The sequence below is a fragment of the Mustelus asterias genome, chromosome 14, assembly GCF_964213995.1.
Source record: "Mustelus asterias chromosome 14, sMusAst1.hap1.1, whole genome shotgun sequence".
In the NCBI taxonomy this organism is placed as follows: domain Eukaryota; kingdom Metazoa; phylum Chordata; class Chondrichthyes; order Carcharhiniformes; family Triakidae; genus Mustelus; species Mustelus asterias.
In genome coordinates, this window is record NC_135814.1 from 37,801,971 (window position 1) to 37,823,815 (window position 21,845).

At 45.9% G+C, this 21,845-nt stretch overlaps 1 protein-coding gene across 1 annotated transcript in view; it reads left to right on the forward strand.

Moving 5' to 3' along the window:
- Positions 1 to 3,319: 3,319 nt before the first annotated feature.
- lmln (leishmanolysin-like (metallopeptidase M8 family)) overlaps positions 3,320 to 21,845 on the forward strand; it is a 57,893-nt gene continuing 39,367 nt past the window's right edge. The window contains exons 1-3 of the mRNA XM_078228183.1: positions 3,320 to 3,453; positions 12,281 to 12,378; positions 12,491 to 12,521. Of these exons, the coding sequence (XP_078084309.1) occupies positions 3,343 to 3,453; positions 12,281 to 12,378; positions 12,491 to 12,521 (240 nt within the window). The 5' untranslated portion in view covers positions 3,320 to 3,342. The remainder of the gene's footprint in view (positions 3,454 to 12,280; positions 12,379 to 12,490; positions 12,522 to 21,845) is intronic.

Here is a 21,845-nt window from a genome sequence, read left to right on the forward strand (position 1 = left end):
GGGGCCTCAGAAATGGTGTAAAAGGTGGGGGTACCAGAAACGCAGGAGAAATTAGACTCATCTGGAACCCTAATGCTGCAACGTAGCAGGACAGCGTTTAAGATTGTTGATAATGCAGTTAATCATTATTTGCATATACTTGGAGTTTGGTGATCAACGCACAGGATTATGGGTCTTAAGAATCCCAACCATTTAAAGCTGGCGGCAGTGAAGAATGGCCTCAATAGTGCCTCTGGGGGAAGTGTGGGGAGCAGAGTCCATTTCCAACCTAAGGTGGGAGATCTCTAAATGTGGGGACTGATTGTGGTTGTGGGCTCTCGGTAACTGAGAACTGACTAGGGTGATAGGCTCTCAGTCATAGTGAGAGCTGATCAGCAAGGACACAGCAGAGCATTTGTGCTGGTTGAGAGGAGAGTAACAGGGGAAAAGAGTTTGACTCCAAGGACAGTAAACATGAACGAGAGAGACGAACTGCCACGGGACTCATATAATCAACCTTCTTCAACCCCCGATGTGGAGAAGAAGCAGCAGAGAGGGGGAAGGAGAACCAGGTGCCGGGCCTCCATTGCAGGTGGTAGCGGCAGCAACAAGAGAGCCAGCCTCTGGCTGGGAAAGATGCAGAAAGATGCATTAGGGACTGGCAGCAGGTGGCTGCACTAAGATGATTCTATAGCGGCCAAGAGTGTACCGGACTCGCATCACCTACCCACAGATATTGAAAAGCCAGTATCAACAAATACCATGACTATAAAGGGAGGCTATTACTGACCTATGTGCCATGCTGCAAGATGAACAGGCCTCAGTGGACACCCAATGCCCTTGGCCCTGTGGATTGCTGTGGCTCTGAATTTTTATGTATCCAGTGTTTTCCAGGGATCCACTGGGAGCATGTATGGCGTCACCCAGACAGCAGATCATTATAACTTCAAGACGGTGGCCAGTGCCTCATTCAAGAGGGCTGGTGTTTACATGTGCTACCGGACCTGCCCTGACCGCCACGTTTAGAGGTCCATTGGCTTCTTGCCCATTGCTGGATTCCCCCAGGTGCAAAGTGTCATCGATTGCATTCATTTGGCCATCAACACTTCCAGGGACCATGCCAGGCACTTCATCAACTGGAGGAGCTTCCATTCCATCAATGTCCAAATGATTTGAGAAAACCAAAAGCGAGTACTTTAGGCATGTGAAACTACAACAGAAAATGCTGGAAAATCTCAGCAGGCCTGACAGCATCTGTGGAGAGAGAATAGAGAGTTTTGAGTCAGGATGACCCTTCATCAGAGCTGAAGACAAGGAAAATTGGACAAGATTTATACTGTGAGGGTGAGGGGGCTGTAATTGATAGGGATAGACAAAAAGTCAAAGGGAACGTAAATGGTGATGATAAAAGCTGAGAATAGTGCTAATATCATCTTCAACAAGAGAGGATCTAACCATCACCCTTTGACATTCAATGACATTACCATTGCTGAATCCCCCACTACTACATCCTGGGGGGTTACACTTGACCAGAAACTGAACTGGACTAGCCATATAAATACTGTGGCTACAAGAGCAGGTTAAAGCTAGGAATTCTGCCTTCTGACCCCCCCAACTGTGCTCATTTAAATGAATGACAAACCAACTTGTACAATCTTTTGATTATGCTTTGTCTCTTGAGGCTACCCATCCTCACTTAAGTTATTTATGTTGATCATTTATTCATTTCTTCTGTCTGGTCAGATGTCTGCCTTACTCCCTCAATAGACTGCCAATATAGAATAGGCTGAATTTGGTCAGCTCTTCAGCTTTGATACTTTAAGAGGGATATGAAGGAGGGATATCTGGGAAATGTGACAGTGAGCCTTCATTACACAGCCATTGAAAGGGGACAATGATTGCAGAACGTGCGTGTGAAGAAAATTGTTCCTCATCTCCCTTAGATGTCTCTCAATGCCACTTTCCTCTGATTCAATTGACATTTTTCAAAAATTCATTTTTTATGAGTTGTGGATGTCACTGGCAAGGCCAGCATTTATTGTCCATCCCCAAGTTGCCCTTCAGAAGGTGATGGAGAGTTGCCTTCTTGAACTACTGCAGTCCCTGAGATGTAGGTACAGCCACAGTACTGTATTTTGACCCAGTGACAGTGAAGGAACAGTAATATATTTCCAAGTCAGATGGTGAGTGACTTGGAGGGGAATTTCCAGGTGATGGTGATCCCAGCTATCTGTTGCCCTTATCCTTCTATATGGTAGTGGTCGTGGGTTTGGAAGATGCTGCCTAAGGAACCTTGGTGAGTTCCTGCAGTGCATCTTTTTCTGTTCGTTGATAGTGGAGGGACTGAATGTTTGTGGGGGGGTAGCAATCAAGTGGGGTGCTTTGCCCTGGATTGTGTTGAGCTTCTTGAGTGCTGTTGGAGCTGCACTCAGTGAAGCGAGTGGAGAGTATTCAGTTAGAGTCCTGACTTGTGCCTTAAGACCCTAGGTTATAGGAGCAGAATTAGGTCATTCAGCCCATCGCACCTGCTCTGCCATTCGATCATGGCTGATATGTTTCTCAACCCCATTCTCCTTCCTTTTCCCCGTAACCTTTGATCCCCTTACCAATCAAGAACCTATCAATCTCGATACATTCAATGACCTGGCAATTAATTCCACAGATTCACCACCCTCTTGTTTGTAGATAGTGATCATGATGTGGAGATGCCGGTGTTGGACAGTGACTCACCTGATGAAGGAGCAGCACTCTGAAAGTTTATGATTCCAAATAAACCTGTTGGACTTTAACCTGGTGTTGAGAGACTCCTTACTTGTAGATGGTGGACAGTCTTCTAAGCTTTATAAGTTTGTTTATTAGTGTCACAAGTAGGCTTACATTAACACTGCAATGAAGTTACGGTGAAAATGCCCTAGTTGCCACACTGCTGCGCCTGTTCGGGTAGACTAAGGGAGAATTTAGCATGGCTAATGTACTTAACCAACACATATTTCGGACTGTGGGAGGAAATTGGAGCACCCAAAGGAAACCCGCGCAGACACAGGGAGAAGGTGCACACTCTGCACAGACAGTGACCCAAGGCCGGAATTGAACCTGGGTCTCTGGCGCTGCGAGGCAACAGTGCTAACCACTGTGCCACCCTTCTTTGGGGAGTCGAGTCCAGGAAGGACAATTTTACTTAACATTGTGAATGTTTAAAATCTCAGCCTGTTTTGACAGGTTTTCCATTATTTATTGCAGAGGACAATAGCAGTGCGGATGCCACAGTGATCTCCCCACACCAGCTGTCAATCACTTAACTCCAACATGTGCATCCCCACTGCGCCTGCGCCCTGCCGGCGCGGTGACGTCACCGCGCTTAGCATGGCGGCCGGCTGCAGTGTGTGCGGGACCTGGGTGTTTTACATCCTCACCGGCATGATGTGTACCGTCAGCCCTTATACCTGTAAACACCGAGCTCCCGAGCCCAGCGAGGTGAGCCAAGGCAAATCAATCGTGTTTATATAAACCGAATGGAGATGGGGAGCTAGAGAGTCAGCCACAGTGGGCACAGATAGCGAATATGAGCCCGACACATAGTGGACAGGGAGTCTGAGCCGGGCACAGAGGGAATCTGAGCTGGGCACAGAATGGGCACAGGGAATCTGAGCTGGGCACAGAATGGGCACAGGGAATCTGAGCTGGGCACAGAATGGGCACAGGGAATCTGAGCTGGGCACAGAATGGGAATCTGAGCCAGACACAGAATGGACAGGGAGTCTGAGTTGAGCACAGAATGGGTACATAAGGAATCTGAGCCGGGCACAGAATGGACAGGGAGTCTGTGTTGGGCACAGAATGGACAGGGAGTCTGAGCTGGGCACAGAATGGGCACAGGGAGTCTGAGCTGGGCACAGAATGGGCACAGGGAGTCTGAGCTGGGCACAGAATGGGCACATAGGGAACCTGAGCCAGGCACAGATAGGGAATCTGAGCCAGGCACAGATAGGGAATCTGAGCCAGGCACAGATAGGGTATCTGAGTCAGGCACAGATAGGGTATCTGAGCCAGGCACAGAATGGGAATCTGAGCCAGGCACAGAATGGGAATCTGAGCCAGGCACAGATAGGGTATCTGAGTCAGGCACATAATGGGCATAGAGAGGGAATCTGAGCCAGACACAGATGGACAGGGAGTCTGAGCTGGGCACAGAATGGGTACATAAGGAATCTGAGCTGGGCACAGAATGGACAGGAATAGGGAGTGTGACCTGGTCACAGGGAGTGCACTGACTGAGTGAGTGTGACCCAGGTATAGAGCAGAAAGGATGGTTTTGGATTTGTGGTACATTGGGACCAGCTCTGGGTGAGATGGTGTCTGTGCAGGATGACAGTTTGCACCCAAATAGAGTTTGGACTGATTATCTTCCTCATATATGCTCGTATATTAGTGAGGTTTAGACTAATGTGTATGGGAACCAGGAAGTAATATTAAAGAGGACTGCCAAAGTGCACAGAATATTGACAAAGATAGATAGCACCATAGTAGGAAGCAAAATGTTATTGGACCCATTCAGAACAAGTGGGGAAGCAATACATTCTAAATTAGGGTTGGTGTGAGTGTGTGGAACGTGGTATATAAGATTGGTGTGTTGCAGGCCAGGTGCAGATTGGCACATAGAAATATTATTTAGCTATAATGGAGATCTGACTCTGAGAAAGCCAGACCTGGGTTTTAAAGATTCCTGGATGCAAGGTGTTCAGGCAAGATAGGAAAGGGGGAGGGATGTGATATTGATTAAGAAAGTCTTAGAGTTTATATGTTATTGTTTGCGATCAAAGTTTTTTAATGTGTGAGGTTAGCGTGTGTTCTTACCCTCAGAGTGATTTGTTCTAATTTGAATAATTTCCAGTAGTGAGCTTTTGTGGATTTAAAAGTAAAGAAGCTTTATTAGTATTACACTCTAGCCCTAGAGGTTTTAACGCAGTGTCTCACACATACTGTGAAGCGCACAAAGGACAGATACAGATGAGGAAAAAAATTGCAATTACACGTTGAATTATTTAGTCTGTTTGGTGGCAGGCCTGTAGATTCTTAGCTGAATTGATGCTGGAGTGGAGGTCAAGTAAAAGCAGAGGATTCTCAATACGCTGCGAGCTTCTTGTAGTTGAATTGCCAGGAGGTTGGCTGTCAGGTGAACTTGTAGTTGGAACAGGTTGGGGAGAGATTTATTTTCTCACTTTCAACATATATCTGTTTTACTTTGGCTGATGGCCTTTCAGATGGAATCTTTCTTTTTTTTTCCCCCTTGGAATAGATTCTGCTGTAACTTTTAAAAGTCAGTATGAACATGGCTACTTTAATCAGGTGAACTGGACATCCAGAGACCTTTCCCAAATATGGTAGTGGGTTGGGCCGATAGACATCGTTGTTGTGGCCTTTCACATTTGAGTACTTTGAGACGAGGAACAATCATAATATGGTAAAAGATAGATTACACTCGTTTCATATTTGTCTAACACGTATTGCGTTTCAATGTTTCTGTTGTCAATCGTGAGGCAGGAAAATGAATTGGCTGGAATGGTAACCATGGAGGTTTATATTTCATCCTTACAAAAGGGACTTGTGAGTTTCACAAGTGGCCGGGATTGTTCATATTTGAATGAATGATTTGCTCGAGTTTCTGTTCTTGTTTGGTGCTGACATTGCCAAAATTACATGATGTGTTGTCAGTCATCTTAAAATTTGAGCCTATTTAAAAAAATACAGCTTTAAAACTTGCAATAGCTTCATGCCTGTGGCAAGGCTCTGGCAATGACAAGAAGAACATTTTAGTGCTGGAGAGCGAGAATGTTCCAGAGGCGTCAAGGACAGCATCTATTTGGCTAGAGCTAAGGAACAAAAATCATTTTCTTTTTAGTCCATAGGCCACCAACGAATGGGAAAGATGTATCGGATCAAATATGCAAATGAATGACAGAGAGGTGATGAAATTGTAGAGTAGTTACGGTTTTAAGACTTGTATCTTATTAACTTGTATCAGTTATCCACATACCGACTGGGGGCAGACAGTGGCATAGTGCTAATGTCACTAGACAACAATCCAGAGGCCCAGGTTACTGTTCTGGGGGCATTGGTTCAAATCCCATCATGTCAGCTGATGGAATTTTTAAAATGCAATTAATAACTCTGGAATTAAGAACTAGTCTCAGTGATAGTTACCATAAACCACTGTCGATGTTGTAAAAACCCACCAGGTTCACTAATGACCTTTAGGAATGGAAACCTGCTGCCCTTACCTGGTTTGGCCTTCATGCGACTTCAGACCCATGTGATGTTACTGTGCCTTTAAGAAATATATTTATATCATGTTTCTTGTAAGGGGTATGTTTAGAATTCAGATCTGTTTTGCAGGGTATAAATTTGTCTGGGAAAACCTTTAAATTGGTAGCTCAGAGCACATGATAAATACTTCGACATGGAGTGTTTGTTTCAGCAGAGCTAATGCATTTGTGTTTACTTGTGTTCCCCCTGAGGTTCAGGGAAGAGTTTCGATTAGGTTGATTGATGGATATTATTATGTGCTTAATGGGAGGAGCTAAGCTTGCAGGAATTTTATTCATACGTTAGGAACAAAAGGGTTGTCAGGGAAAAAATCGGACCTCTCAGGGACAAAAGTGGGGAATTATGCTTAGAGCCCAAAGAAGTAGGGGAGATCCTAAATGAATACTTTGCGTCGGTATTCACAAAGGAGAGGGATGTGTTGACTGGGAGTGTCTCGGAGGGGAGTGTTGAACCGTTAGAGAAAATCTCCATTACAAGGGAGGAAGTGTTAGATTTTTTAGAGAATATAAAGACTGACAAATCCCCAGGGCCTGATGGAATCTATCCAAGGCTGCTCAGGGAGACGAGAGATGAAATCGCTGGGCCTCTGACGCAAATCTATGTCTCGTCACTGGACACGGGTGAGGTCCCAGAGGATTGGAGGATAGCTAATGTGGTCCCGTTATTTAAGAAGGGTAGGAAGGATAACCCTGGTAATTATAGGCTGGTGAGCTTGACGTCCGTGGTAGGGAAGTTGTTGGAGAGGATTCTTAGAGATAGGATGTATGCGCATTTAGAAAGGAATAAACTCATTAACGATAGTCAGCATGGTTTTGTGAGAGGGAGGTCATGCCTCACTAACCTGGTGGAGTTTTTTGAAGAAGTGACTAGAATGGTTGACGAGGGAAGGGCCGTGGATGTCGTCTATATGGACTTTAGTAAAGCGTTTGACAAAGTACCTCATGGTAGGTTGGTGCAAAAGGTTGGATTTCATGGGATAAAGGGGGAGGTGGCTAGATGGGTGGAGAACTGGCTTGGTCACCCTGTGGCTTTTGCTACCAAATAAACCTGTTGGACTTTAACCTGGTGTTGTTAAACTTCTTACTTGGTCACAGAAGACAGAGGGTGGTAGTGGAAGGGTCTTTTTCCGGCTGGAGGCCTGTGACTAGTGGTGTTCTGCAGGGCTCTGTATTGGGACCTCTGCTGTTTGTGATTTATATAAACGATCTGGAAGAAGGTGTAACTGGGGTGATCAGTAAGTTTGCGGACGACACAAAATTGGCTGGACTTGCAGATAGTGAGGAACATTGTCAGAGGCTACAGATGGATATAGATGGGCTGGAAATTTGGGCCAAGAAATGGTAAATGGAGTTCAATCCAGATAAATGCGAAGTGATGAATTTCGGTAGAGTTAATGTAGGGGGGAGCTATACGATAAATGGCAGAACCATAAAGGATGTAGAAACGCAGAGGGACCTGGGTGTGCAAGTCCACAGATCCTTGAAGGTGACGTCACAGGTGGAGAAGGTGGTGAAGAAGGCATATGGCATGCTTGTCTTTATAAGACGGGGCATAGAGAATAAAAGTTGGGGTCTGATGTTGCAGATGTATAGAACGTTGGTTCGGCCGCATTTGGAATACTGCGTCCAGTTCTGGTCGCCACACTACCAGAAGGACGTGGAGGCTTTGGAGAGAGTGCAGAGGAGGTTTACCAGGATGTTGCCTGGTATGGAGGGGCTTAGTTATGAGGAGAGATTGGGTAAACTGGGGTTGTTCTCCCTGGAAAGACGGAGGATGAGGGGAGACCTAATAGAGGTGTATAAAATTATGAAAGGCATAGATAGGGTGAACGGTGGGAAGCTTTTTCCCAGGTCGGTGGTGACGTTCACGAGGGGGCATAGGTTCAAGGTGAGGGGGGGGAGGTTTAACACGGATATCAGAAGGACGTATTTTACACAGAGGGTGGTGGGGGCCTGGAATGCGCTGCCGGGCAAGGTGGTGGAGGCGGGCACACTGGGAACATTTAAGACTTATCTAGATAGCCACATGTATGGAGTGGGAATGGAGGGATACAAAAGAATGGTCTAGTTTGGACCAGGGAGCGGCGCGGGCTTGGAGGGCCGAAGGGCCTGTTCCTGTGCTGTATTGTTCTTTGTTCTTTGAAAGAAATACGGTTTTCAGTTTCATTTTAAAAACAAAAGAAGTTGCTGCCTGGACTGCCTGATGACAGCGTGCGCGCGACTGGTATCGTGTCATGATTAAGTATTGTTCAACTGTGTTAGACAAATATGAAATTAGTGTCATCTATCTTTCATTGTACTGTGATTAATTAAACTGTGTGGTTAAATAAAGTTTGTTTTGATAAAAGCTTTCCAGTTTGTCAATAAATTCGCATCTTGAGTGAAATATTTTACCCTCAAGCGAATGCGAAAATAGAAAATTGTTGGGGTCTAGTCTGGCTTCATAATATACGTTGGGGGTTTCTGATCTAGTACCCTAACACCCACAGCAATGTGATTGACTCTTAACTGCCCCCTGAAGTGGCCTAGTAAACCACTTACTTCATGGGCAATCAGGGATGGGCAACAATTACTGCTCTTGTCAATGATGCCCACATCCATGAAAAAGAAAGTAGTAGGCACAGTGCGAGTACGATGAGAGAAATATGAGAGAAAGAACATTAGAAATAGGAGCAAGTGTAGATCATTTGACCCGTTGAGCCATTCAGTAACATCATGGATGATTTGATTATGGCCTTAAATCTACTGCCTGCACTCCCATAACTCTTGTTTCTCTTGTCAATCAAATACCTGATCAAACATCTGTCCAATTCAGCCTTGAATATATTCAATGATCCATCCTCCATTGTTTTCCGTGGAAGAGAAATCCAAAGATTGACAACCCTCTGAGAGAAGAAATTCCTTCCCATCTCTATCTTAAATAGGAGGTCCTTTATTTTGAAATGGCTGTCTTGTTCTAGATTCTCCCAGGAGGGAAAACATTCTCTCAGCCTGCTGAGAACCTCATATTTTCAATAAGATCTTTAGATGGGATTAGCCAAGGTAAATGTGTGGGATTACGGGGATAGGGCGGGGGAAGAGGGCCTGGGTAAAATACTCTGTCAGCGAGTCGGTGCAGACTCAATGGGCCGAATGGCCTCTTCTGCACTGTAGGGAATCTAATCTAATCTATAATCAGCTCTTATTCTTCTAAACTTCCCATTTTTATAGGTCCAGCCTGCTCAGCCTTTCCTCATAACCCTTTTGTACCAGGAATTAGGCTAGTGAACCTCTGTTGAACTGCCTTTATTCCAAGTGTATCCTTCCTTAAGTAAGGAGACCAAACTGTACAAAGTACTTCAGGTGCAGTCTCATCAACGTCTGTGCAGTTGTAGCAAGATTTCCCTACTCTTATAATCCACCCACTTACAATAAAGGCAACATCCTATTTGCCTTACTAATTACTTACTGTGTCTGCATGCTAACATTTTATGATTCATGTGCAAGGACACTGAAATTCCTTTGTACAGTAGCATTCTGCAATTTGTCTTTGATTAAAGAATAAATACTGTGGCCCAACTCACGCCCGGAGCATGCAGTGAGGCTGAGTCTGACCTGAGCCCAGGGAATGCTCGAGGGGTGAGTTGGGCCTGGACCCAAAGCTCCAAATGTGAATACAGTAACCTGACAAACATTGCCATCAGTGTGAACTGAGGGAGAAGATCCAATACAGGTATTGGAAACAGAATTGCCACTGAGTAGGTGAATAAAACAGAAACTGACCCTTCAGCATATACTGACTGTTTTAATATCAATTTGCCATGAGAAACATGATCTAATAATACAACATAATGCATCCAGTGAGGTGACAGAGCTGACATATCAGTACACGCAGGGAGGGAAAAATAGATACACAACGTATAATTTGAGATTTGAATTTGAAATTTGAGAAACGTTACAGGGAAAGCGGGTTAGAAATGAGAACCTCAGTCTGCATTGAGGCTGATGGTTGACAGGAAGCTGATTGTGGCATAATTCCATATTCTGTTTGGAATATAACTGGGTTTTGAATGTTTCGGCAATATGAGTACAGAAAATGCTGGATTTTCCACAGTGTATTGCTTTTATTTCAGTACAATGGTTGTTCAATTTGATGTTGGTGCATGTTACCCTTGGTCTTTTTTTATATACATATTTTAGATTGCAATATTAGCCACAATAATTTAACATTAAGCGTTCAGAAATTGGAAAAAATCATCGATCATTTGTACTTAAAGGTAACTTTTTTATTATTGTAATACATTTGTTACATCAATGGATGATACTGAAGGACAGTAATTCATTAGGGGGAGGCGATGGCCTTGTAGTATTATCGCTAGACTATTAATCCAGAAACTCCACTAATGTTCTGGGGACCCCGGTTTGAATCCCACCCTGGCAGATGGTGGAATTTTAATTCAAATTTAAAAAAATCTGGAATTAAAAATCTACTGATGACCATGGAATGATTGTCGTAAAAAGCTATCTGGTTCACTCATGTCCTTGAGGGAAGGAAATCGGCCGTCCTTATTTGGTCTGGCCTACATGTAACTCTAGAGCCACAGCAATGTGGTTGACTCTCAACTGCCCTCCAAGGATAGCTAGGGATGGGCAACAAATGCTGGCCAGCCAGCAATGCCCATATCCCACGAATATTACTGATTTGGATGAGAATATAGGAGGCATGGTTAGTAAGTTTGCAGATGACACCAAGCTGGTGGCATAGTGGACAGTGAAGAAGGTTATCTCGAATTGCAATGGGATCTTGATCAATTGGGCCAGTGAGCTGATGAATGCAGATGGAGTTTAGTTTAGATAAATGCGAGGTGATGCAATTTGGTAGATCGAACCAGGGCAGGACTCAGTTAATGGTAGGGCATTGGAGAGAGAGCTATAGAACAAAGAGATCTAGGGGTACAGGTTCACAGCTCCTTGAAAGTGGAGTCACAGGTGTACAGAGTGGTGAAGAAGGCATTCGGCATGCTTTGTTTCATTGGTCAGAACATTGAATACAGGAGTTGGGACATCTTGTTGAAGTTGTACAAGACATTGGTAAGGCCACACTTGGAATACTGTGTACAGTTCTAGTCACCCTATTATAGAAAGGATAGTATTAAACTAGAAAGAGTGCAGAAAATATTTACTAGGATGCTACCGGGACTTGATGGTTTGAGTTATAAAGAGAGGCTGGATAGACTGTGACTTTTTTCCCTAGAGCGTAGGAGACTTAGGGGTGATCTTATAGAGGTCTATAAAATACTGAGGGCCATAGATCAGTTAGATAGTCAACATCTTTTTCCAAAGGTAGGGGAGTCTAAAACTGGAGGGTATAGATTTAAGATGAGAAGGGAGAGATGCAAAATGGTCCAGAGGGGCAATTTTTTCACACACAGGGTGGTGAGTGTCTGGAACATGCTGCCAGAGGTAGTAGTACAGGCGGGTACAATTTTGACTTATAAAAAGCATTTAGAAGTTACATGGGTAAGGTGGGTAAAGAGGGATATGGGCCAAATGCGAGGCAATTGGGACTAGCTTAGTAGTTTTTAAAAAAAGGGTGGCATGGACAAGTTGGGTCGAAGGGCCTGTTTCCATGCTGTACACATCTATAACTCTAATTTTTTTTAAAATCCAAGAATAAAACATGTGTAATATATGAAGCTAGGTGTGCAGAACTAATATGCCCAACTGTTTAAGATCCAGTTAAACTGTTAAAGGTTAGTTGGATTGGTCATGCTAAATTGCACCTTAATGTCCAAAGATTAAGTGGATTAGCCAGGGTAAATGCATAGGGTTACTGGGATAGGGCAGAGGAGAGAGCATGGGTGGGATGCTTTTTGGAGAGCTGGTGCAGACTTGATGGGCCGAATGGCACCTTTCTGTATTGTAGGGGTTCTGTGGTTGGGTATTTAATTCATTTGTTTATCTTTATGTCTTTAACAATGCCATCTTTTTTGTTCAAGGTGATTTACCAAGTTTATTTAGAGCCAAGTCGAATTACCAGGAGGAGTATTGATCAACATCTAAGAATAAAAATTGTGTATGATTTAAGTATTGAGTAGTAAGTATTGTAATTTGTTGTATTTAAATTTATCATGTGATAACAGTTTATTAAATAACTTCACAGATTTTAAGTTTTAACATTGATAGCTTTTTTTATTTGTATATTGCAGTTTACCCTTGGATAAAAAATCTTTAGTTAAGGTATGTATAAAAACCCATGCATTTTATAATATGTAACTATAAAACCATATTTCAGTTGTAAATTGTTCATTTCTTGGCATCATGTTTCTGAGAAACAAAATTAAACCCGGAAGCACCTCATTCAAATTTAATAGCCACGAAAATGTAAGCTATACCGATGGAAGTGAAGAAGGATTGGTACTCAGGAACATAAAGAAATGTAGTGTTAATATTTTAGGTTTTAATGAGCCTTTGTCAGAATTGGGTTGTATTACCACCATATTCCTCTCTCCATAGATGATGTGTGTTCTTGAGTAAAGTGTGGTTTAGTTCAGTATTGATGTCTCAGTAAAGTTGCAGAGTAAGGATGGAATTTTTGAAACAATTTTTCTGATTGAATGGGATGATGTGTTGCTGAGGCTCACTCTTTGTAAATTTAGGTGAATTGTCTCCATATATTTATGGTGAATGGCCTATCAGTATGCTAAGACGTCAAGTGATTTGTCAAGCAAAACCAACGTATAAGAGAGCAGCAACTGGACTACTAAAATAAAAATCATTTTAGTCATTAGAGAAATGTTTAAGGTTAAATATCATTGTCAATATTTGTGAAAAAAAGAGAAATTGCGAGTATAAAGACTATTTCTACATGAGTTTTTCAATTCTAGAGAGACTTTTGTGGCTACGTTTCTTGAAATGAATGTTGGAATAAAAGATATTTGAGTAGTTTCATTATTTGATAGAATATGCATGATAGATACGACTGTGAAAATATCATGCACATTGAAGCAATCTTTTTGTGATGATGCAGCTGAATTAAAGGTGGACACTAATGAACTCCAAAGCTATTAATATAATTCATTAGGGGGCATTTGAAACAAACAAGCTGATAGGAAAACTATATAATCAGAGTGCAGTCAGTAACCTTGAAAAACTGTATCAATGTGCAAACAAATAAGCAGCATGACAAGACGAGCAAAACCATGGTAACAGTCAGCAAACTGGTGTCTCAGAAAGTGATAGCCATTATCATAAGTGATTGGAAGTGAACGTGAATGTTTGTCTCTCCCTGTTTATTATCCTTTTAAAGTAGTGTCTGGCTATTCTTTTGATAACACTTCTATTCAGATGATTGAAACGGGATATGATTAAGTTCAGTTCATTTTACCTTTTTTGCTTGGAGCCCTGAATGACTTAAATATTTCTGTTCAGAAATCTACCATTTTCATCACAAACTTATGGGTCAATTTATGGGAATTTGATTTCTAAATTGGAAATCCCCCTTAGTCTCTTTCCCCCTATCTCTCGTTATTATGAGGAATGATAGAGAGACTGAGTCAGCGCAGTCACTGAGAGAGAGAAATAGAAACTGAGCCAGACAGGTACCAAGAGAAAGAGGAAGAGACTGAGCCAGGGACAGAACAAAGCGAGAGAGAGAGAGACTGAGCCAGAGCACGCACCGGGAGAGAGAGAGACTGAGCCAGAGCAGGCACCGAGAGAGAGAGGGACTGAGCCAGAGCAGGCACCGAGAGAGAGAGAGAGAGACTGAGCCAGAGCAGGCACCGAGAGAGAGAGAGACTGAGCCAGAGCAGGCACCGAGAGAGAGAGAGAACTGAGCCAGAGCAGGCACCGAGAGAGAGAGAGAGACTGAGCCAGAGCAGGCACCGAGAGAGAGAGACTGAGCCAGAGCAGGCACCGAGAGAGAGAGAGAACTGAGCCAGAGCAGGCACCGAGAGAGAGAGAGAGACTGAGCCAGAGCAGGCACCGAGAGAGAGAGAGAGACTGAGCCAGAGCAGGCACCGAGAGAGAGAGAGAGAACTGAGCCAGAGCAGGCACCGAGAGAGAGAGAGAGACTGAGCCAGAGCAGGCACCGAGAGAGAGAGAGAAACTGAGCCAGAGCAGGCACCGAGAGAGAGAGGGACTGAGCCAGAGCAGGCACCGAGAGAGAGAGGGACTGAGCCAGAGCAGGCACCGAGAGAGAGAGAGACTGAGCCAGAGCAGGCACCGAGAGAGAGACTGAGCCAGAGCAGGCACCGAGAGAGAGACTGAGCCAGAGCAGGCACCGAGAGAGAGAGAGACTGAGCCAGAGCAGGCACCGAGACAGAGAGAGAACTGAGCCAGAGCAGGCACCGAGACAGAGAGAACTGAGCCAGAGCAGGCACCGAGAGAGAGAGAGAGAGAGACTGAGCCAGAGCAGGCACCGAGAGAGAGAGAGACTGAGCCAGAGCAGGCACCGAGAGAGAGACTGAGCCAGAGCAGGCACCGAGAGAGAGAGGGACTGAGCCAGAGCAGGCACCGAGAGAGAGAGAGACTGAGCCAGAGCAGGCACCGAGAGAGAGGGGGACTGAGCCAGAGCAGGCACCGAGAGAGAGAGGGACTGAGCCAGAGCAGGCACCGAGAGAGAGACTGAGCCAGAGCAGGCACCGAGAGAGAGAGAGAGAGACTGAGCCAGAGCAGGCACCGAGAGAGAGAGAGACTGAGCCAGAGCAGGCACTGAGAGAGAGAGAGAGACTGAGCCAGAGCAGGCACCGAGAGAGAGACTGAGCCAGAGCAGGCACCGAGAGAGAGACTGAGCCAGAGCAGGCACCGAGAGAGAGACTGAGCCAGAGCAGGCACCGAGAGAGAGAGAGAGACTGAGCCAGAGCAGGCACCGAGAGAGAGAGAGAGACTGAGCCAGAGCAGACACCGAGAGAGAGAGAGAACTGAGCCAGGGCGGTTCTGAGAGTGAGAGAGAGAGACTGAGCCAGAGCGGGTTCTGAGAGTGAGAGAGAGAGACTGAGCCAGAGCGGGCTCTGAGGGAGAGAGAGAGGCTGAGCCAGAACTAGCATCGAGAGAGAGACTGAGCCAGAACGGGCTCTGAGAGAGAGAGAGGGGCTGAGCCAGAGCGGGCACCGAGAGAGAGACTGAGCCAGAACGGGCTCTGAGAGAGAGAGAGAGGCTGAGCCAGAGCGGGCACCGAGAGAGAGAGACTAAGCCAGAGTGGGCACCGAGAGAGAGACTGAGAAAGAGCGAGCACCGAGAGACTGACTGAGCCAGAGTGGGCTCTGAGAGAGAGACAGAGACTGAGCCAGAGCGGGCTCTGAAAGAGAGACGGAGACTGAGCCAGAGTGGGCTCTGAGAGAGAGACAGAGACTGAGCCAGAGCAGGCTCTGAGAGAGAGACAGAGACTGAGCCAGAGCGGGCACCGAGAGAGAGAGAGAGACAGAGACTGAGCCAGAGTGGGCTCTGAGAGAGAGACAGAGACTGAGCCAGAGTGGGCTCTGAGAGAGAGACAGAGACTGAGCCAGAGCGGGCACCGAAAGAGAGAGACAGAGACTGAGCCAGAGTGGGCTCTGAGAGAGAGACAGAGACTGTGCTAGAGCGGGCACCGAGAGAGAGAGACTGAGCCAGAGTTTGCTCTGAGAGAGAGAGGGAGAGACTGAGCCAGAGCAGGCACCGAGAGACAGACTGAGCCAGAGCGGGCTCTGAGAGAGAGACTGAGCCAGAGCGGGCACCGAGAGAGAGACTGAGCCAGAGCGGGCTCTGAGAGAGAGACTGAGCCAGAGCGGGCTCTGAGAGAGAGATTGAGCCAGAGCGGGCACCGAGAGAGAGACTGAGCCAGAGCGTGATCTGAGAGAGAGACTGAGCCAGAGCGGGCACCGAGAGAGAGACTGAGCCAGAGCGGGCTCTGAGAGAGAGACTGAGCCAGAGCGGGCACCGAGAGAGAGACTGAGCCAGAGCGTGATCTGAGAAAGAGACTGAGCCAGAGCGGGCTCTGAGAGAGAGACTGAGCCAGAGCGGGCACCGACAGAGAGACTGAGCCAGAGTGGGCTCTGAGAAAGAGACTGAGCCAGAGCGGGCTCTGAGAGAGAGACTGAGCCAGAGCGGGCTCTGAGAGAGAGACTGAGCCAGAGCGGGCTCTGAGAGAGAGACTGAGCCAGAGCGGGCTCTGAGAGAGAGACTGAGCCAGAGCGGGCTCTGAGAGAGAGACTGAGCCAGAGCGGGCTCTGAGAGAGAGACTGAGCCAGAGCGGGCTCTGAGAGAGAGACTGAGCCAGAGCGGGCTCTGAGAGAGAGACTGAGCCAGAGCGGGCTCTGAGAGAGAGACTGAGCCAGAGCGGGCACCGAGAGAGAGACTGAGCCAGAGCGTGATCTGAGAAAGAGACTGAGCCAGAGCGGGCTCTGAGAGAGAGACTGAGCCAGAGCGGGCACCGACAGAGAGACTGAGCCAGAGTGGGCTCTGAGAAAGAGACTGAGCCAGAGCGGGCTCTGAGAGAGAGACTGAGCCAGAGCGGGCTCTGAGAGAGAGACTGAGCCAGAGCGGGCTCTGAGAGAGAGACTGAGCCAGAGCGGGCTCTGAGAGAGAGACTGAGCCAGAGCGGGCTCTGAGAGAGAGACTGAGCCAGAGCGGGCTCTGAGAGAGAGACTGAGCCAGAGCGGGCTCTGAGAGAGAGACTGAGCCAGAGCGGGCTCTGAGAGAGAGACTGAGCCAGAGCGGGCTCTGAGAGAGAGACTGAGCCAGAGCGGGCTCTGAGAGAGAGACTGAGCCAGAGCGGGCTCTGAGAGAGAGACTGAGCCAGAGCGGGCTCTGAGAGAGAGACTGAGCCAGAGCGGGCTCTGAGAGAGAGACTGAGCCAGAGCGGGCTCTGAGAGAGAGACTGAGCCAGAGCGGGCTCTGAGAGAGAGACTGAGCCAGAGCGGGCTCTGAGAGAGAGACTGAGCCAGAGCGGGCTCTGAGAGAGAGACTGAGCCAGAGCGGGCTCTGAGAGAGAGACTGAGCCAGAGCGGGCTCTGAGAGAGAGACTGAGCCAGAGCGGGCTCTGAGAGAGAGACTGAGCCAGAGCGGGCTCTGAGAGAGAGACTGAGCCAGAGCGGGCTCTGAGAGAGAGACTGAGCCAGAGCGGGCTCTGAGAGAGAGACTGAGCCAGAGCGGGCTCTGAGAGAGAGACTGAGCCAGAGCGGGCTCTGAGAGAGAGACTGAGCCAGAGCGGGCTCTGAGAGAGAGACTGAGCCAGAGCGGGCTCTGAGAGAGAGACTGAGCCAAACAAGCAGCGAGTGAGAGTGATTGAGCCTGAATGGATACTGAGAGAGTGACCAGAAGGAGTAGCGAGGGAATGAATGACTCATACCAAGCATGTAGAGAGCAACTGGCTCAGAGCTGAGGGAGAGACTGACCCAAACGTGCACTTAGAGAGCGAGAGAAAAGGAAAAGGGGACCGGGGTGTGGTGGCGATGTAGAGACAGACAGACAGGCATCGACTGACTGACCCAGAGTGTTCTGAAACATTTGTCCAGTCAAAAACTGCAGTATAAATTCTACTTTTATGAGCTTCAAAAAATATTGTATGACATTGCTAATGTAATCACATTTTTCACCTCTGTGAAATGATTGTGGGATTCATTCCAACAGTGGTTATCTGCCAGAATGTTTAGATCTTTGTGAATAATATTAGCAGATTTCTAGTGGTTACCATTTTTTTTAGTTTGGCAATAATGTCACTGCTTATAATTCACACACTAGTTGCTTTCATGATAACAGGCTTTATTACAAAGATTGATTTGGTCTTCCATTCATATTAACTGATATACAAATAATACAACCTGGTTTCTAGGCTCCGAGAATGCTCTCTGATGCAGGGGAACAACACATGTCTTGGAGTGATCAGCTGGAGAGGCCACCCTCAGGCCCTTTATGTTCTCAAATGATCTGAGGTTAAATACATTGTTCTATTCTTATTCTATAATACAACCTTGACCTGTGCTTATGTAATGTGTGGTTTGGACATTTAGCTGCAGCCTCAGCTTATAATCTTTTCAGCCCTTGCCTCGCTTCTACAGGTTTTCTTAACAGTACATTAAGTCCTCAGGCCAAATGTTTATCCTGTTCCCGATACGATTGTATGTAAAGACAAGATTAATGCTGGGATTGGCTGACTTTTTAAATCACCATAAAACATTCTGACAAATAATTTTTGTTGTATGATTTTAAAATATCCTCTTTTGACATTTATATGCAGAGACTGTAGGTACAACTTTAGATGGAGCAGTCATCTCGTGTTCCACCCTCTAGATCCCTTTGCAAGCGCAATGTGGTTCGAAAATGTGTACAAAAATCACGGTTTGAAACTTGTAGGTTTACGGCTGTTCAGTTGTTGCGCTCTGTCATACAATATTTAGACATAAGAACATAAGAAATAGGAGCAGGAGTAGGCCATCTAGCCCCTCAAGCCTGCTCCGCCATTCAGTAAGATCATGGCTGATCTGACAGTGGGTTCAGTTCCACTTACCCGCCTGCTCCCCATAACCCTTAATTCCCTTAATGGTTAAAAATCTATCTATCTGTGACTTAAACAGATTTAACGAGGTAGCCTCTACTGCTTCATTGGGCAGAGAATTCCAAAGATTCACTACCCTCTGGGAGAAGAAGTTCCTCCTCAACTCTGTTCTAAATTTACTCCCCCGTATTTTGAGGCTATGCCCCTTAGTTCTTGTTTTCATTGTAAGTGGAAATAACCTCGCTGCCTCTACCCTGTCTAGCCCCTTCATTATCTTATATGTCGCTATGAGATCTCCCCTCAACCTTCTAAACTCCAATGAGTACAGGCCCAGTCTACTCAATCTCTCCTCATAAGCTAACCCCATCATCTCCGGAAACAACCTGGTGAACCTTCTCTGTACCCCCTCCAAAGCTAATATATCCTTCCTTAAATAAGGCGACCAAAATTGTATACAGTACTCCAGGTGTGGCCTCACCAGCACCCTGTACAGTTGCAGCATGACCTCCCTGCTTTTATACTCCATCCCTCTCGCGATAAAGGCCAACATTCCATTTGCCTTCTTGATTATCTGCTGCACCTGCAAACTGAGTTTTTGTGATTCATGCACAAGGACCCCCAGGTCCCTCTGCACAGTAGCATGTTGTAATTTTTCACCGTTTAAATAATAGTCCATTTTACTATTATTCCTTCCAAAGTGGATAACCTCACACTTACCAACATTATACTCCATCTGCCAGATCCTTGCCCACTCACTTAGCCTATCCAAATCTCTCTGCAGACTCTGTGTCCTCCACGCAATTTGCTCTCCCACTCATCTTTGTGTCATCCGCAAACATTGTTACCCTACACTCGGTCCCCTCCTCCAGATCGTCTACGTATATGGTAAATAGTTGAGGCCCCAGCACCGATCCCTGCGGCTCGCCACTAGTCACTGATTGCCAACCGGAAAAGCACCCATTCATTCCGACTCTCTGCTTTCTGTTAGATAACCAATCCTCAATCCATGCTAACACTTTACCCCCAACTCCGTGTACCTTTATCTTATGCAGCAACCTTTTGTGAGGCACCTTATCGAATGCCTTCTGGAAATCTAAATACACCACATCCACCGGTTGCCCTCTGTCAACCGCACTTGTTATATCCTCAAAAAATTCCAGTAAATTAGTCAAACATGACTTTCCCTTCATGAATCCATGCTGCGTCTGCTTGATTGAACCATTCTTTTCCAGGTGTCCTGCTATTTCTTCCTTAATGATAGATTCCAGCATTTTCCCTACTACAGATGTTAAGCTAACCGGCCTGTAGTTACCTGCCTTTTGTCTACCTCCTTTTTTAAACAGTGGCGTTACATTAGCTGTTTTCCAATCAGCTGGCACCTCCTCAGAGTCCAGTGAATTTTGATAAATTACAACTAATGCATTTACTATTACTTCTGCCATTTCTTTTAGTAGCCTGGGATGCATTCCATCCGGACCAGGGGACTTGTCTACCCTTAGTCCCATTAGCCTACCCAGCACTACCTCTTTAGTAGTAGTGATCGTTTTAAGGTCCTCACCCCCTACAGTCCCATGACCGTCAATTATTGGTATGCTATTTGTGTCCTCCACTGTGAAGACCGACGCAAAAACCTTATTTAAAGCCTCGGCCATTTCCTCGTTTCCTATTATTAAATCCCCCTTCTCATCTGTGCACAGGCAAATCATAGCTTTTTACAGCATTGTCAGAAACTTACAGGCAAGCTGTTTTGTTAAATGGAAAGGTTGCATAGCCCTGTGCATTATGCATAATGAGATCCTCCTAAAGTTTTGGATATGATGGATAAGATTAAATGTCGTAATAACTGCAGTTGGATCAATTAAGACATTAAAAAAAGCATATTTATATGCTGTATCTTTAAGTGAAAAGTTAGTTTAGATGAGTCAATTTAGTAAGCGTTTTGATGAAAAATCTTTACTAAACAGATTCCTGGTTAAATTAAATATTCCCTCGTTTGTTCCTGTCTATTTACAAGTTAGGAAACCTCTTGTTACAGCAGGATTCTGCCAAGCAAATCACTAAGGAGTGGCAGAGTACATAAAGTTAATGTAGCAGATGTGCAAAGCCTTTTAAGCTATGTACCGCTTGATTATACAGGTTGAGTTATTTTCATTGCTCTGATTAGTTTCTAGTTGTTTGAGCCAAACTAATATATGAAATAAAAGAAACAATGGGTGGAATTTGATGGCAGAGAGGGGTGTGGGGAGATTGGTTTCAGCCCAATGTGAATTTCTGACGAGATCTACTGGTGCCCACCATAGCGGATTGGGAAACCCACGAGAACCCGATGTGAAACCGAATTGCATCTTGCTGATGGGATGCAGGTGAAGACCTGTCTGGAATCTTCCCCTCACACTGATTCTCCGCAGCGCCAGTGCAAAAACACGCCTGTGCAAAAGACGTCTGGAACAAGTATTGGAAATATATCACCGTTCCTTCACAGTTGCTGGGTCAAAATCCTGGAATTCCCTCCCTAACAGCATTGTGGGTTGGGTCAACCCACAGCACATGGACTGCAGCGATTCAAGAAGGCAGCTCACCATCACCTTCTAAAGGGCAACTAGGGATGGGCAATAAATGCTGGCCAGCCAGCGACGCCCGTGTCCCACAAATGAATTGAAAAATTGAAAACTAGAGGGCATAGGTTTAAGGGGAAAGAGGAAAGACTTAAAAAGGACCTGGGGGGCAACTTCTTCACGCAAAGGGTGGTATATGGAATGATCTGCCAGAGAAAGTAGTTTAGGCAGGTACAATAGCAACATTTAAGAAGTATTTGGAGTAGTACATGGATGGGAAAGGATTAGAGGGATATGGGCCAAATGCAGGCAATTGGGACGAGCTGGTCGGCATGGACCGATTGGGCCAAAGGACCTGTGCCCGTGCTGTATTGCTCTATGACTATAACGTGACGTGCAAATGTCAGGACTCGCTTGAACAATGCTTAGGGCTGCCTCCAGAGTTTGAAATAGAGGCCGCCAGCAGACTTGGATCCCAAAACACAACAGTGGGGGAAGCATCGACAGGAGGATCTTCACGATTTGGTGTCATTGAGG